The sequence below is a fragment of the Polypterus senegalus genome, chromosome 8 (assembly GCF_016835505.1).
Source record: "Polypterus senegalus isolate Bchr_013 chromosome 8, ASM1683550v1, whole genome shotgun sequence".
Classification (NCBI taxonomy): Eukaryota; Metazoa; Chordata; class Cladistia; order Polypteriformes; family Polypteridae; genus Polypterus; species Polypterus senegalus.
In genome coordinates, this window is record NC_053161.1 from 71,229,121 (window position 1) to 71,246,418 (window position 17,298).

The 17,298-nt window shown below is 37.3% G+C and overlaps 1 protein-coding gene across 1 annotated transcript in view; it reads right to left on the reverse strand.

Moving 5' to 3' along the window:
- Positions 1-17,298, reverse strand: part of fgd6 (FYVE, RhoGEF and PH domain containing 6) — a 151,120-nt gene that overhangs the window by 12,382 nt on the left and 121,440 nt on the right. Inside the window, exons 10-14 of the mRNA XM_039761247.1 lie at positions 14,436-14,494; positions 14,272-14,343; positions 10,443-10,511; positions 8,187-8,270; positions 7,044-7,123 (exon numbers count right to left, since the gene is read on the reverse strand). Of these exons, the coding sequence (XP_039617181.1) occupies positions 7,044-7,123; positions 8,187-8,270; positions 10,443-10,511; positions 14,272-14,343; positions 14,436-14,494 (364 nt within the window). The remainder of the gene's footprint in view (positions 1-7,043; positions 7,124-8,186; positions 8,271-10,442; positions 10,512-14,271; positions 14,344-14,435; positions 14,495-17,298) is intronic.

The window sequence follows — 17,298 nt, forward strand, 5'->3', positions numbered from 1 at the left end:
GAGTAAAAATAATAGTTGCTTAAAATACACTGGCATAAGCATAACAAGCTCATTTTTAATACAGTGAGTGGATATTAAGTAATTCATACAGAGTCTGTTTTTGAATACCTCTGGGATGGTTAATATTTTAATGAATTATATTCACATGAGTTTCATTTTAAACAAAGACATCTTTTAATTGGACGCAGAGACAGATTAAATGGTTAATAGTATAGGCTATACTTATTCATTTTTAAAATTAATGTACTGTACACATACATGCAGTAAAATTAATCTCATATTCTCATGAAATTGGAATGCAAATGCTTAGTACACAGTATAAGTATTTTCATTCTGATCTATAAATTGCTTTGCAAAAGGCCTTGTCATTGAGTTCCTTATAAAACTTACAATATTAAATGGACTGGAAAAAAAAAATACACACAAAACCACCAAATACACACAACTGTTGATAAGAATTTGACTAGTCTACACCCATTAAAGGGAGCTTAATAAAACAAAAGTTACTTCAAGTTAACCATTAAAAAATACAATTCAATTATTACTATGCAGGATTAAAATCATAATCTTGCATATGCTTATTTGAGGTTCTACAGTAAATTGATTAATAGACATGAAAAACAACAGAGTAAAAAACATGATACATGATTAAGATGTGATCCCAAAACAACAACATAAACTTAGTAAAAAAAAAATATTATATATATATACACACACACATACATATATATATATATATATATATACAGTGGTGTGAAAAACTATTTGCCCCCTTCCTGATTTCTTATTCTTTTGCATGTTTGTCACACAAAATGTTTCTGATCATCAAACACATTTAACCATTAGTCAAATATATCACAAGTAAACACAAAATGCAGTTTTTAAATGATGGTTTTTATTATTTAGGGAGAAAAAAAATCCAAACCTACATGGCCCTATGTGAAAAAGTAATTGCCCTCTGAACCTAATAACTGGTTGGACCACCCTTAGCAGCAATAACTGCAATCCAGCGTTTGCGATAACTTGCAATGAGTCTTTTACAGCGCTCTGGAGGAATTTTGGCCCACTCATCTTTGCAGAATTGTTGTAATTCAGCTTTATTTGAGGGTTTTCTAGCATCAACCGCCTTTTTAAGGTCATGCCATAGCATCTCAATTGGATTCAGGTCAGGACTTTGACTAGGCCACTCCAAAGTCTTCATTTTGTTTTTCTTCAGCCATTCAGAGGTGGATTTGCTGGTGTGTTTTGGGTCATTGTCCTGTTGCAGCACCCAAGATTGCTTTAGCTTGAGTTGACAAACAGATGGCCGGACATTCTCCTTCAGGATTTTTGGTAGACAGTAGAATTCATGGTTCCATCTATCACAGCAAGCCTTCCAGGTCCTGAAGCAGCAAAACAACCCCAGACCATCACACTACCACCACCATATTTTACTGTTGGTATGATGTTCTTTTTCTGAAATGCTGTGTTCCTTTTACGCCAGATGTAACGGGACATTTGCCTTCCAAAAAGTTCAACTTTTGTCTCATCAGTCCACAAGGTATTTTCCCCAAAAGTCTTGGCAATCATTGAGATGTTTCTTAGCAAAATTGAGACGAGCCCTAATGTTCTTTTTGCTTAACAGTGGTTTGCGTGTTGGAAATCTGCCATGCAGGCCGTTTTTGCCCAGTCTCTTTCTTATGGTGGAGTCGTGAACACTGACCTTAATTGAGGCAAGTGAGGCCTGCAGTTCTTTAGACGTTTTCCTGGGGTCTTTTGTGACCTGTCGGATGAGTCGTCTCTGCGCTCTTGGGGTAATTTTGGTCGGCCAGCCACTCCTGGGAAGGTTCACCACTGTTCCATGTTTTTGCCATTTGTGGATAATGGCTCTCACTGTGTTTCACTGGAGTCCCAAAGCTTTAGAAATGGCTTTATAACCTTTACCAGACTGATAGATCTCAATTACTTCTGTTCTCATTTGTTCCTGAATTTCTTTGGATCTTGGCATGATGTCTAGCTTTTGAGGTGCTTTTGGTCTTTTCTCTGTGTCAGGCAGCTCCTATTTAAGTGATTTCTTGATTGAAACAGGTGTGGCAGTAATCAGGCCTGGGGGTGGCTACGGAAATTGAACTCAGGTGTGATACACCACAGTTAGGTTATTTTTGACAAGGGGCAATTACTTTTCACACAGGGCCATGTAGGTTTGGATTTTTTTTTCTCCCTAAATAATAAAAACCATCATTTAAAAACTGCATTTCGTGTTTACTTGTGTTATATTTGACTAATGGTTAAATGTGTTTGATGATCAGAAACATTTTGTGTGACAAACATGCAAAAGAATAAGAAATCAGGAAAGGGGCAAATAGTTTTTCACACCACTGTATATATATATATATATATATATATATATGTATGTGTGTGTGTGTATATATATATCTAATATGTCTTGTTTTCTCTTATTTTGTCTAATATATTGGGTAATACGAGTGTAATGGTGACTAAAGGGTGTTATTTCATGTCTAGAGGGCTCTAATAATGTTAAAAAGCGTATTTAGAAGGTTGTAAACAGGTTTTCTATGCTCTAACTGCGAAAATATTCAATTTCTAAATAAAGAATCCTACTTTGCGGAAATTCATTTATCGTGGTAGAGTCTGGAACTGATTAACTGCGATAAACGAGGGCCAACTGTATGTATGTATGTATGTATATATCTATACTAATAAAAGGCAAAGCACTCACTGACTGACTCACTCACTCACTCATCACTAATTCTCCAACTTCCCATGTAGGTAGAAAGCTGAAATTTGGCAGGCTTATTCCTTACAGCTTACTTACAAAAGTTAAGCAGGTTTCATTTCGAAATTCTACACGTAACGGTCGACAACGTCTGCCATGTTGAACTTTCTTATTTATGGCCCCATCTTCACAAAATTTGGTAGGCGGCTTCCCTGTGCTAACCGAAACAGATGTACTTACTTATTTCAATGGTATGACGCCACTGTCGGCCACCATATTGAACTTTCCAACTTCACCAATTTTCCAACTTCCCGTGTAAGTAGAAGGCTGACCCCATCTACACGAAATTTGGTAGACGGCTTCCTTGCGCTAACTAAAACCGATGCACATACTTATTTCGTTGGTATGACACCACTGTTGGCCGCCATATTGAACTTTCCAACGTCACTAATTCTCCAACTTCCCGTGTAGGCAGAAGGCTGAAATTTGGCAGGCTCATTCCTTACAGCTTACTTACAAAAGTTTAGCAGGTTTCATTTCGAAATTCTACACGTAACGGTCATAACGGTCAACAACGTCCGCCATGTTGAACTTTCTTATTTACGGCCCCATCTTCATGAAATTTGGTAGGTGGCTTCCCTGAGCTAACCGAAACCACTGTACGTACTTATTTTGGTAGTATGACACCACTGTCAGCCGCCATATTGAACTTTCCAACGTCACTAATTCTCCAACTTCCCGTGTAGGTAGAAGGCTGAAATTTGGCAGGCTCATTCCTTACAGCTTACTTACAAAAGTTAAGCAGGTTTCATTTCGAAATTCTACGCGTAATGGTCATAACGGTCAACAACGTCCGCCATGTTGAACTTTCTTATTTATGGCCCCATCTTCTCGAAATTTGGTAGGCGGCTTCCCTGCACTAACCGAAACCAATGTACGTACTTATTTCGGTGGTATGATGCCACTGTTGGCCGCCATATTGAACTTTTCAACAGTCTTTGTTACTTATGGGCCCATCTTCAAGAAATTTGATACACGGGTTCGCAACGCTAACTGAATCCTACTTATGTACATATATACGTCCATAGCCTGCAGCTCGGCCACCGTGTGAGGTGGTGTTGGGTCCCCCATCCCAACGCCTCCCACATTGTTGGCTGCCTGCCTATATAAGACCATCCGTCGCTCCGGTCTCTACATTCCCTTCCTTGCTTCGCCACAGGATTAACGTCTCCCTACTGATAACTACAGCCTTTTTGTTTAATCCACGGCTTCTCCGCTGTTTTATTGTTTGTTTATTACAATTATAGTTATTGTATAGGTATTTAGACTTACTTTACATTTCTCAGGTACCCATTTCCTTTATCATTCCAACCCCCATTAACATGTCTATCGAGGTGATCACTATCAATCAAAGAACTGTCACTTACCGAGTGGTTTCCATGCCCGGAGATGGCACCTACGTTTTCCATTCTCTTTGTTACATATTGCACGGCCATATCAGGCTCACTCTTGATATCCAGAGGAACACTGTGTCTTATGTATTGAATGACTGGGACAGGTTCAAGGTGTGGACTGATGACGGTACAGGAGATAATTATACTACACAGGAGCACTATAAGAGTGAAATGCTTAAGCCCTTCACCTATGGTTCTGCATGTGAGTTGATGACTGCCACTGAATTGTTCGGTTGTTGCTTTCAAGTGTACCGAAATGGCCAAATATTTTACACCTTTCGACAACCGCCAATGCCTCTTAAACATCTTAGATTCACAGGTGATGATTTCAGTAGTGGACACTTTGATGTTTATGAATGTTTAAACTCTCAAAAGCTGGATGTGATTTTATCGATGAAACCGGTTGTGTGGTTACAATGCTTGACAGATGCCGAATGTCACTTCAACACAACAAATCCTGCAAATACGGTCGTAATTGAAACAAACCATGAAACTGAAACCGATTAAAGAGTAAGCTCAGCGCACAGCTTGGTCATGTTACAACCGGAGGGCCGAACTGACAACATGGTTTACAAAGAGATCCTTAACAAATAATTATTGGCATATTTTCCCTCAGTTTAAAAAGGTTTAATTTTCTTCTTAATAAAAATTTTAATGCAGTTCTTCGCTGCTGCGAAGCGCAGGTATTTTGCTAGTGTATATATAGATGAATTACAGCATTCTAAACATTGTCAGCTTCTATGTACTCCCCCTCCTGATCTCTACACTGCTCCATACGTGTCTTCCATTGATTGTTGGAAGTCTTCTTGCTTGATGTTGTTCCCTCACAGGGAGTTAAATCAGGTGAATAGGGAGGATGATAGAGGACAGGAATGTTTCTGTCAATCAAAAACTGCTTTACGGAAAAAGTATTGTGCACGGGAGCATTGTCTTGGTGAAGCACACATCCCCCCCTTTGACCTGGCCGTTGAACATCTTCCACATTTTCTTGTGTGTGAGACAAACTGTGGCCGTTTTGTTCAATTTCACGAAAAATTTGATGTTGATTCGATGTTCGATTTTTTTCATCCAACATTATCGCGGCAACTCGTGTAGCAAATGTTATGCAAATACTGACTGTGCTATTCCCAGGATATACCTAGCCAGTCAGCTGTTTGAGAGGGCGTGTAGGAGGGGATATAGTTCTGTGATTCACGTTCATCCGAACTCCAGACGGTTTTCCAGGAAAGTCCCAAGCCCAGTTCGGTTATTTTTGTGTCTCACCTCGTATACAAGTGTTTTATATTATTACTGGTTACATTTGGCTTTAATTCATTAATTACAATATATGATGAGTGATTAATGTCCACAATATAATAAATATCCCTCTCATTAATTGTTAGATGAAATCATACCAACCGGTAACTTATAAAATGACCTTACAAAGTATCAGTACTCTTACTATTAAATCATTCTATCTAAAGAAAAATAATAACAGTGATGCTGATTTAAACAATCTACATAGTGCTAGTCTTATTTACTGTAAACCCATGGTTGAATATGATCATTCTGCAGTGGCTTCACCAATAGATGTGTACTTTATTAGCCCTATAGTAACATACTGTGGACTAGCTAAAGAGTCCAGATTAAGTGGGACAAATACAAATAACCTAATTGCTATTTCAAGGTGCCCCAACACACTGATGCAGCAACCAAGATCATAAATGTTATTTTACTAAATATAACAGAATTAATCAGTAAGACTTTCTACATTAACAATCTTATAAGTGAAAGGAAAACAGACTTTCTTAGATTCACTGAAACATGGACCAGTACTGATGGTGTAGTGTTAATTGAAGCACCACCTCCATATTACAATTTTGCTAATTTGGTTTACCAAGATGAAAAGGCAAAGGTTTAGCAAGTATTTTTTCAAGCCGATTAAACTGTATAGCTACCAGTTTTTGGCACTTTTCATGTCCTTCAAGTAGCTTGGTATAGTTATTCAAGGAGTGACACCATCTCTCTTATTGACTATTTAAATACATTCTAAATATAATGTGCCCTTTATTTAGGAATTCTCAGACTTCATATCTATAACAACTAATTAGATTGGGTTAGTAATTGTCGGGGATTTCAATATTCATTTTGTCATCAGATGTGGATGATCTGTAAAAGCAGTAACTTATACCTGATTCCACATCCATCAGCAATGGGTATGTGGTCTTCAAAACTGGGCAGCTGAAGACTGGAAAGATATTGCTGGTGCTTGAACTGATGAATGTTAGTAGTGTAATTTTGGCGGGGGTGCTTTAAGACACATTGAGTCTCTTAATACTAAATGAGTGTTACCGGACTACCATACTATATGTAAGTTTTGCTCATAACCATGTGCAGCATTTTACATCCATTTTCACCATTTTTAACAGACATTTGTAGATGGATATTGGGTCATGTCTAAAGCATGTATTCTCTCTGGCTCATTTTACAAACATGACAAGGACTTTACTGCAATTGCCTGGACAATCCTTAAATCTCAATACAAAACAACACTCTTGGAATCAAGTACATCAGGAGGTTGACTCAATGTGTGGCCAGAACTCTGCAGGAACTGTGTGATGTTAACAAATCAGCATGGACCAGAACTCAAATGTATTTTTCTTTAGCACCTTGCTGAATCAATGCTTTGAGGGCTAAACACTGTACTGAAGGGAAAAGAGGGTTTTACTGAGTACCGTTTGCATTAGTGAGCTATCACCTAAGAAAAATGTATCAAACAGCATTTTGAAGGCATTAAAGTACTTTTAACATGTTAATTGCTTAACCAAATTTAAAAAATGAATCAATGCCTGTGTTACATTTACAAAATAAATGCTATCACATTTAACTCATACCTGGCTGACAGAATAAATGAACGCTCCACACTTTCAATATTTATTTCATTCTGGTACGCTTCTTGTGTAGGCTTGCTAACCTTTATAAATAAAACAAAACAAAATAAAAAACTGGTTCTAGATATGTTTAAGTTTATGTTTCACAAATTGTTACAACATATCAGGGCACTTCTAAAGTCACTGATGGAACAATGCAATCATTTACAAACTGATGCACTCATAATCAAGTCTGTTGACTGTAATCAATGACAAAAGGAATAATAGGAGGAAATACAAAAAAGATCTTTCTTAAAAGGGCGAGCTTGCCCTTTTGACATATAGGGTTATTTTAATATTTACCAATGTCTGTTTCAATTGACCACACACGTTTTTAAACGTTTTGTTTGAATTTAACCATGAATTTCTTTCCTAAAAAAATACACAACCTGCATCTTGATAGAACCAAACTCCCATCTTGTTCACTTGTCCATTTTACTACTTACAGTATATGAAAAAAACAAACCAACTTTTTTCCCAAGAAGTGACAATAGTAAACATTCCCACATTAGAAGTTGTGCATTGCTGTCTCTACTTCCTAGCTCAAAATTCAAGCATAAAATACTAACTGCTGAAATAATTTGAAAAAGGCTTGAACACCTAAAATGCAATATTTACTTAGGTTTCAAGTAGAATCAATGTATATTTGAAAGATATGCAAGAAAGGTTTTAATATTAAAATGTTATTAAATGATATTAACATAGAAGGAGATGATGTATTGTGTCTTTTGGTACAAACACCACACACAGATGGTTTGGCTTATCAAAACAGCATAGAAAGCATTATATTAAAAAGGATAAACTGTACAAAGACTTGAAAGGAATGGGGCATAGTGAGGAATTCTCTTTATATTCAAAATGTCTGTTAAAATAATCTAATGTGATGTAGAGATGAGATGTACTTTTCAAAGAATTAACGTTAACCATGATTATCATTTAATTTCAACAAAAAAAAAAAATTCTACATATGGTAACAAAATAAAAACGTTTTATTGATCATAAATATGTAATTATGAACAGGTTAGCTTTAGCACATATATAAACAATGTAATCATTTGACCAGCAATAAACCAGTCAAAGCTTCATTCAGAGGAAAAAAAGTCTTACCTTCATTCCTGCTAAAGAAAGCATATTGTTCAGCTTATACATTCCAGACTGAACAGGAGTTGTATACAACAGTGCATCATTGAACTGAAAACAAGAAAAAATGGTCATTATCAGCATTTATGTATTATGATCTAAAATTCTGAACTGTGCAATAGATATTAGTTTTCTAATAATTTAAATGTGTTATTTTACTTACTATATTATGAACACCAAATTAAGAACATGGGGCGGCGCGGTGGCACAGTGGGTAGCACTGCTGCTTTGCAGTTAGGAGAACAGAGTTTGCTTCCCGGTTTGCATGTTCTCTCCATGTCTGCATGGGTTTCCTCCAGGTACTGTGGTTTCCTCCCACAGTCCAAAGACACGCAGGTTAGGTGCAATGGTGATTCTAAATTGTCCCTAGTGTGTGCTGTGTGTGTGCGCCATATGGTGGGCTGGCGCCCTGCCCAGGGTTTGTTTCCTGCTTTGCGCCCTGTGTTGGCTGGGATTGGCTCCAGCAGACACCCGTGACCCTGTAGTTAGGATATAGCGGGTTGGGTAATGTACGGAAATTAAGTACATATTACGTACAGCTGCTCATGAATGCAAAGAACTATCCACAATGCAGTGCTGAGCATATAGAATTCATCCATAAAGTCAAATAAGTTAATGAGTTGCCAAGCCTGTAAATTCTAGTGGTTGACACAAGACCAGCTGAAGTCATTCATCTTACATTATCTCCTAATGTAATATCCTCATCCAGGTGGATGCCACTCTTTGATGGTGGTTTTAAGTGGCTTTTATGCCAATAAAATAACACACGCACACTGCATGTTACAAATTACACCAGGAAAGTTTGATAAGCAATACATTCCATTACAGCAAAAATAAATTGTAAATTAATTGAAAATGACAACTAGATATGCAATATAAAAAATTACTAAAATGACTGAAGTTGAGGCTTTGCAAAACACTGGTAAATATTGAGCAATTTCCACTACTCAACATTGTATTTTATCCTTTGATTTTATATATGAAGACTGTCATGCAATTATTATTAAAGAAAATTGTATTGGAAATATTATTACAACTTGGTCTCCTTTATAATAGGTCCCTTTGGAAGCAACATACTGCCTCTATCTCCTGTTCCACAACTGAAAGGATCCCTGTAATTGTTGTTCTTTGAGGATTGTGAGTGATTGGTAATGGCTTTTTGCATGCTTTCATTTGAAATCTTTTTAGTAAAAGGACGACAGATCTGGTGAATACAACATGTGGAACACATGCTTGAAGGCATGAAAGTTCATAACATCACATGGTTAATGAGTGCAGTTTAATGGTGGAGAATACAATATTTTGCAATTTCCTGTTTAAGAAAACCTTAAGGATAGAATTTAAACCTGATCTCCACAAGTATTGTCTGTTGCTCTGGAGGGCCGCAGTGGCTGAAAGTTTTCATTCTAACCCTTTTTTTAATTAGTGACCTGTTTTTGTTGCTAATTAACTTCTTTAGAATTACTTTTAATTAAATTGTTATTTAAGATGTTTCCCTGAGTTTCTTCATCTTTCCTCTGAATTGCTTCATTTCTTTCCTTAAACGGCACCTGAACAGAAATTAAATGAGAAGTGAGTGAGCCAATAGAAGACCAACTAAGTCAGGGCCTCAAACTTCAACCAATTTCACTTCAAGGAGTTGCTTAATAAGACGCCGATTCCTGTTGTTAATTAAACCCATTCTTTAATTCCATGGCTTGTTGCAGCTCTCATTCTGCAATAGCATACATTTCTGAAATTGTTGATTTTCTCTTTTCTAAGAGCACTGTTAAAATGTTTCGTGGAACTGAGCAGATCAACATTCCTGAGACCTTCATCTTTCTTTATTTTCAGATACTGTATGATGGACAGTTTGCTGGTCATGTTTAGTCTCATTTTGTATTTCACTGTTGTTTGGCAGCTAATTAAGGAAAAAGAAACAATTAAATTGTCTGAGTCTTCAAGAGCAAATCAATTATAATTAATTCAAAAGTATTAGCAGCAAAAACATGTCACTAATTAAGAAAAGGGTTAGAATGAAAACCTGCAGCCACTATGGCCCTCCAAGACTGGAATTTGAGAGCCCTGCTCTATTGTGACATTTGTTGCTTAATTTGATAACAGCAATATGCTATATTGTGTCAAAGATTAACTTTCTTTTGCTTCTCAATGCAAGTGCTGCATTTGTCTATCAGTGATGTTTAATATTATTTTTTTTTTTTTGCCCATCAAAAAGACCCTTACCAAAAAGAACATCCGAGGTTGCATGACCTTACGGGAAAGTTTCATCAGCGTTCCTTCCTTTAAAAAAACCTGTTTGAGTCACAAACACACAAAAAAATGAACCATCAGTGAGATAAGCTCATTAAGTAAACAACATTTTACATATATAGCATATTGAAAAATACTGGAAATACTGTAAAGGATTGCCTTGCTGGGTTTTTGTCCCAAACACGTGTGTTAGGTTAATTTGAGAATCTAACTTTGCAATAGTGGTTTTCCATCTAGATGAGGTTGCTGGGAAAGGCAGTATGGATTCTTAATTGAATTGTGAACTTGCTCTAAATGTGTATGTGCTTTGCGTATGTAATAAAGAGGTCAACATTTACTGGAAATATGTGCTCCCACAAACCATAAGGCGCTTTTCCACTGCATAGTACGGCACAGCACGGTTCAGTACAGCTCACCTTGGTTTGGCTCAGTTCGGCTTGGTTTGCGTTTCGACTGCAGTTTAGTACCGCTTTAGAGTGGGCGGGATTATTCACGTGTCGTTATAGTTGCGCCACCTCTACTGCCGTGACACCGTGGAACTTTTGCAACAACACGCAGACAACGACAACACTTTAGCTTGACGACGCGCAAGGGTAAGCATCTAAAAAAAGCACATCACAAGCTAACTTTTATCACTGTTGCAAAGCATAAAATGAACTTAACTGCCAGTGTAACATTAAAATGCTGATTCTGTATATTACAGATCTTCCACATTTTGCAAAAAAGTCGCCGCAACAGACCATCTGTTTGGACATTTAACCGTGCTTCAGAGTGGTGGGATGTGATTGTTCCCAGTTTTACAAACACTCAGTGGCTGGAGAACTTTCGAATGTCTGAAGAAACATTCATCCACTTATGCAACAAACTGCATCCAGCAATGGAGAGACGGGACACAAACTTCCGCGTGTGTGTACCTTTAAAGAAAAGAATAGCCAGTGACGCAGTAATGACGATTTTCTCCGGCCAATCAGTGACCAGCAGAGTTTACAGGTCACGTTTTGGTAACGGTTCGGCGCGCTTGGAATCTCGGCTGAGGTGGTACTAAAAAAAGGACCAGGTACCAGGTACTGTTCCCAGTGGAAAACCCCCCAAAAGTGAGCTGAACTGAACCGTGTTGTGCCGTACTATGCAGTGGAAAAGCGCCTATAGAGAGGAGCAGTTTTTCAAATGCAGTCAATTTGGAAAGTCAATAAAAACAATTTACAGAAGTTAAGTTTCTTCATCTCTTCTGTGTAACTGAACATCTTATAACTCAGTATCACTCTAAGGCTGTATTTTCACTGTGTTAATAGACTGATGTCCTGTGTCTAGGATTTTCTTTTTTAATTTACCCAGCCATTTACTAGATCCACTTGTATCCAGTACAAGATTACACAAGAAAAACATCTATCACAGTGGCATCATGCAGTGCTCGCTTCCCCCCAGCATGCCAACACTCATTCACTTACTTTCACTGAAAACCACCACAAAGCATAATGAATCAAAATAAAACTTTTTTTTTTTTTTAAACAGTAATTTACAATAGCATTATATGAAAAACAGAAACTCAATATCCCTTTAACTTTATTTAGACAATAATCTATAGGATTTTCAACCTGACACCATGAAATCAACATATATGAGATTAAAGATCCCAAGCTGGTAGCACAGAATTTTGCTGTTATTGCTGTGAAGGGGAGGAGAGAGTTTGGAGTCAGTGGACACCTAGGAGGATTAACAGGAGGAATCTACCACCTCTAAACCAGGTGTACAAAGAAAAAACATTTTCCCTCCAATATACAATACGTGCTTAATATACAGTATATATACTTTTTAAGTCTTGCCATATCGTCAAAAAGTTTTGGACAGATTCTCCATGCGAGGAGTTGAGTTTTTTAGGGAGCACTTTCTCAATCCTTCTAGCTAGGACTTTGGAGAGTATCTTAACATCATTATTCAGAAGTGAGACTGGTCTGTATGATGTACATTGTAATAAGTACTTATTTAGCTTAGGAAAAACGGTAATTAATGCTTGGCGAAAAGTTTGAGGTAGAATTATTGTTTCTGGCTCCTATAAAAGTTACTAATAAAAGGGGAACTAACTTGATTGAAAATTTATATATAAAATTCAGCACGGTAGCTATCAGGACTTGGTGCTTTCCCACTCTGAAGTGAGTTTATAGTGTCCAGTAATTCTGAGTGTCAGAGGCTTATCCAATTCCTCTGCATTGAGTGTATCTAGCTGTAGTATCTGTAATGTATGAAAAAACACATTAGATTGTGTCTTGTATTCTTTAAACTGAGTAGAATACAAGGGTGTGTAGCTGTCACTAAATGTGTACATTATAATTTTATGGCCAATGATTCTCTCTTTGTCTGTGTTGGTGATTACTGATATTGCATTGCGAACTTCCTGCTTGTGGATTTGCTGAGCTAAGTTCCTATTAGCCTTCTCTCCATGTTCATAGTAATGATGTTGTGATTTAAAAATGAGTTATGTTTCTTTTGTTGTGAAAAGGTTGAGTTCTGATTGCAAAGTCTGTATTTTCCTAATAATTTTTCTGATCTATCCCTTTCATCCCCACAATTGTAAGTGGCAACACAACAATAGGCTTCACAGCCATAATTCCTGGCAATACTGGAAATAAGGTTAAAGCCATCATATGCAATAATGCACAACCTTAGCAAGATTAAGCAATGCTGCTAGAATAAGTGCTAAAGGCTTGTCTCACCAACTGTTAATTGCTGAAACTTTTGCATTTGGGGAAAAAAGCACAAAATATAAGGAGAATAGCTCAAGATGGGCACAATGTATTAGAAATAAATTTGAAAAATGTAATGCTGTCTTACAGTTACAATGTGTCACTGAAATATATGACATGGGCTTTTTTACTTATGGATTATACTAATATTAATCTGCCTTCAAAAACTAAACAAATGACACATGCAGTTAAGTTTCAATAAAGATGTCAGGAAAGAGACTGAGGACTATGACATGCTGTAACACAAAATAAGCAAAGGTGGCAAAATGACAGTGGTCAACAACCTTTAACTTGGTCACTGTACAAAGCCTCTGTTTGGGCACTTCAGATCACCACAGAGAAAGTGTGCGGACACAGTTATCAATTGAACATGCCTGTATAAGGAAGTTTAAATGGTCTATTCCGTGAACAGACTGAAGAAGTGATACCTACACATGTTATAAACCTTCTGAAGATAAATCTCTGTATAGATTGCTGAAAACTTTGTATTTTTACTGTATAGTCCCTTTGCAATATACATTCAGCATGTACTTCCTTATCTTTATCAAACAGCCATTTAAAAAAAAACTAATTAATATTAAGCAATCAAAAATAAAAACTAAATTAGAAACTATCAAATGTTCCTACATCTAATCTGAAAATGAAATTACATGAAATTACAGTATGGAAATTAAAACTAAATTTAAAAAATTGAACTTAAATAACCTTGTTGAGAAAGGAAGAGTCAGGAAGTTGTAATTCATAAGCAATACATTATATGTTAGTGAGAATCTTTCCTTTCAACTTCCTACTATAAAGTTCACAAAAGAACTGTAAGCAGCCCTTTTTCTTAACTAATATTGCATCATCTGAAACAACCTGCATTCCAACAACTACTACAGGCTTACAGGCTTAAATCTGGAAGGTGTGAAGTCAATGACACAACGCTGACAGTGTTGAGCATATGTTTATTCCGCCCCAAAGACAAAATAAACTATATATTAAAATTACAGTTTTGAATCAACAAGATTTAAGATTTTTGTTCTAAGAATATCTTATGAGAAAACAGGAAATAAACCTACCCTTCCTGGTTGAACAATTTCATGGTGGCCATTTAAACTATACTGGATCTGCATCAACTTTTGGAAATTATCCTGCAGTGAAATAGAACAAAATACATATTAATATATTTCATCTATAAACTACCATAAATATTAACATTTTTTAATTTCATATAAAAACTTACCCCTTGCTTCATGATGTCATTGGCATGATTGGCCACTTCTATGACAACACTAAGTGCTGCTGTAATTAGAAATGAAAACAAAAAAAAAGTTTAAGAAAGTTTAAGAATGGGAAAAGTTAACAAAAGAAAGGAAACACCAATACAACAAAAAAGAACATAGTTCAAGCACATTCAGAATCAGCTCTCTCTATGTGAATTTCCCCTTGGGATTAATAAGGTATCTTATCTATCTATCTTATTATACCTGGGCACATATTTACAAATAAACACAGCACAGACAAATAATGTTGGTGAACAATGATGTTATGCACATTGAAATTTGATTATAATAATTTACAACATTAACATACACAAATCTGAGAAAAAAAAAAAAAAATGCTCAATCAGCCTTTAAGAAGATGGGCACAATTTACAGGAGATTTTATAATATAGATCAAGAAGTTAACCTAAGTTATTCTTTTAATATATTTTATTCAAATTATGCTGTGATAATGTACAACTATTAACTACTACAGCTATAGAAAAGAATCTAGGCATCCTTGCAGAACTTAATTTTGCTCTTAAACTGTCAAACAGAAGAGAGGCGACTTAAATGTTTTCTTAATTACAGCATAGTACAATGTGAGACAAACAAAAGCATCTACCTCAAAAAAGTGGACATACCCTTAGGTACTGACTACTGCTAGACCAGGTTTTGTGGTACAAAAGACTAGATCAGACTTATTTTTGAATACTTGCTGAATCTCTCACTTTCCAGCTTCGGATTTTAAATACATTTCACACAAACAAACAGAAAACTCAGCAGTACCACCTCACATACTAGGACGAAGGTCCAAGTCTTGAGTCGTGGTGCTTCCTGTCTTCCTATATGGTTGCAAGACATGGACACTATCCATTAGCACAAGACAAAGACTGGACTCCTTTGGTACTGTGTTCCTCTGGAAAAATCCTTGGATACCGTTGGTTTGACTTTGTGTCAAATGAGCAGTTGCTCATGGAGTCCCAAATGACGCACATTACCTGCATTGTGAGGAAGCATCAGTTACGGCACTACAGCCATGTGTCACATTTCCCCAAGGGTGATACAGCTCGTAAGATCCTCATTGTTGGGAACCCGAATGGCTGGGCCAGGCCAAGGGGTCGCCCACGTAACACCTGGCTGCGGCAGATAGAGGGTCATTTCCGGAGGGTGGGACTGGACTGCGTGTCTGCCTGGGGAGTTGTCAACCAAGATCCCAATTTGTTGCGTAGTGTAATGAGGGGTCAGCAACGCACTGTACCAATGTATGCCCCACAACTTGACTTGACAATCTAAGCAAAATAATTTTGACCTTTTACACAAAAAGTGAGTATTTCTGAAAAAAAAATTCAACCTTCAGAAATAATGCTTAAAAATGTGTTTAAGATTTTATCTGTGATGAAACAGCAGATATTACTGTCTTATATATGCAGATATTACCTTGTTTTAATGGGAGAGTTAAACGTTTTAGACAGGCATGAAAGGTGGAACTGTGTGCTGCATGTGCATGTTCAGCATATGCAGCATAGGAGAACCAGACAAAGCGTTTGCACTTTTGGACTCAAGTGATCCTGGCTGTAAAGTACTGGCTCACTAACAAATACCCTTTGAAACACTCATAATCTTCCTTGGTTAATATTACGATGGGGGATCCAAAAAAAAAAAAAACAAGACTTTTTCAAAAGCAATCATTTTATTTAAAATATTTCAAAAAAAGTACTAGTCTCCTTCAAAGTACTCCCCATTGGAAGACACACTCTTGTCCAATCTCCTGTTCCATTGATCAAAACATTTTTGGAAGTTCTCAGCTGAGATGCTACTTAGCGCGGTTGTCAAAGCAGCGATCATGTACTCCACCTGTTAAATCACTGTCCTTTCAAGTCTCTTTTCATTCTGGGAACAAGAAAAGTCACAGGGCGCCAAGTCTGGTGAGTAAGGGGGGTGGGGCATGAGTGTCATGCCCTGACTGTTCAAAAACACTGTATGTGCTGGGGTATTGCCATGGTGAAGGAGCCATTCACCCGACTGCCACAATTCCAGACTTGTCCTCTGTACTCTCTCAGCCATCTTAAGACCCCCAAATAGTACTCTTGGTTGACCGTCTGAACCCTTGGAACAAATTCCTTGTGCACAATGCCTCTAATGTCAAAGAAACAAATCAGCATCGTTTTCACGTTTGATCTCACCTGTCTGGCTGTTTTGGGCCTTGGTGAATCAGGATGCTTCCACTGGCTTGATGCTTGTTTCGTTTCAGGGTCATCCCTGTAAGACCAACTCTCGTCACCTGTTATGACCCTGGATAAGACGTCTGGGTCACTTTCAAGCTCCGTTTTCAAGTCTTTGCACACACAATGAGTCGAGTGTTCTGTTGGTCATCTGTTAGCAGACGGGGGAGAAATTTGGCCAAAAGACGCCTCATGCCCAGGTATTCAGTCAAACTGTGCTGAACTGAGCTCCTCCTGTAAATTCTAGCAACTCGTCAATTGTGTAACGACAGTCTTCGTTTATATTTTCACAGATTTGTGCAATGTTTTCGTCGTTCCGGCTGCTTGAAGGGCGTCTAGAACAAGGTTTATCTTCGATACTTAAATTTCCATTTTTGAAGCGCGAAAACCATTCGAAAACTCTCGCCTGACTCAGAGTTTCTTCCTTGAAAGCCATCTGAAGCATTTGGAATGATTCCGTTGGTGTTTTGCCAAGTAGAAAACAAAAATTCAAACAAGTTCTTTGTTCCGTGAAATCATCACAAATTCGACAGGGTCCCGAGAACAGCTTCTAAAAACAATGACTGCATGACAAGTGAGATCGTTTCACGGAGGTGTCCGCCTGGCTACTGACTGGCGA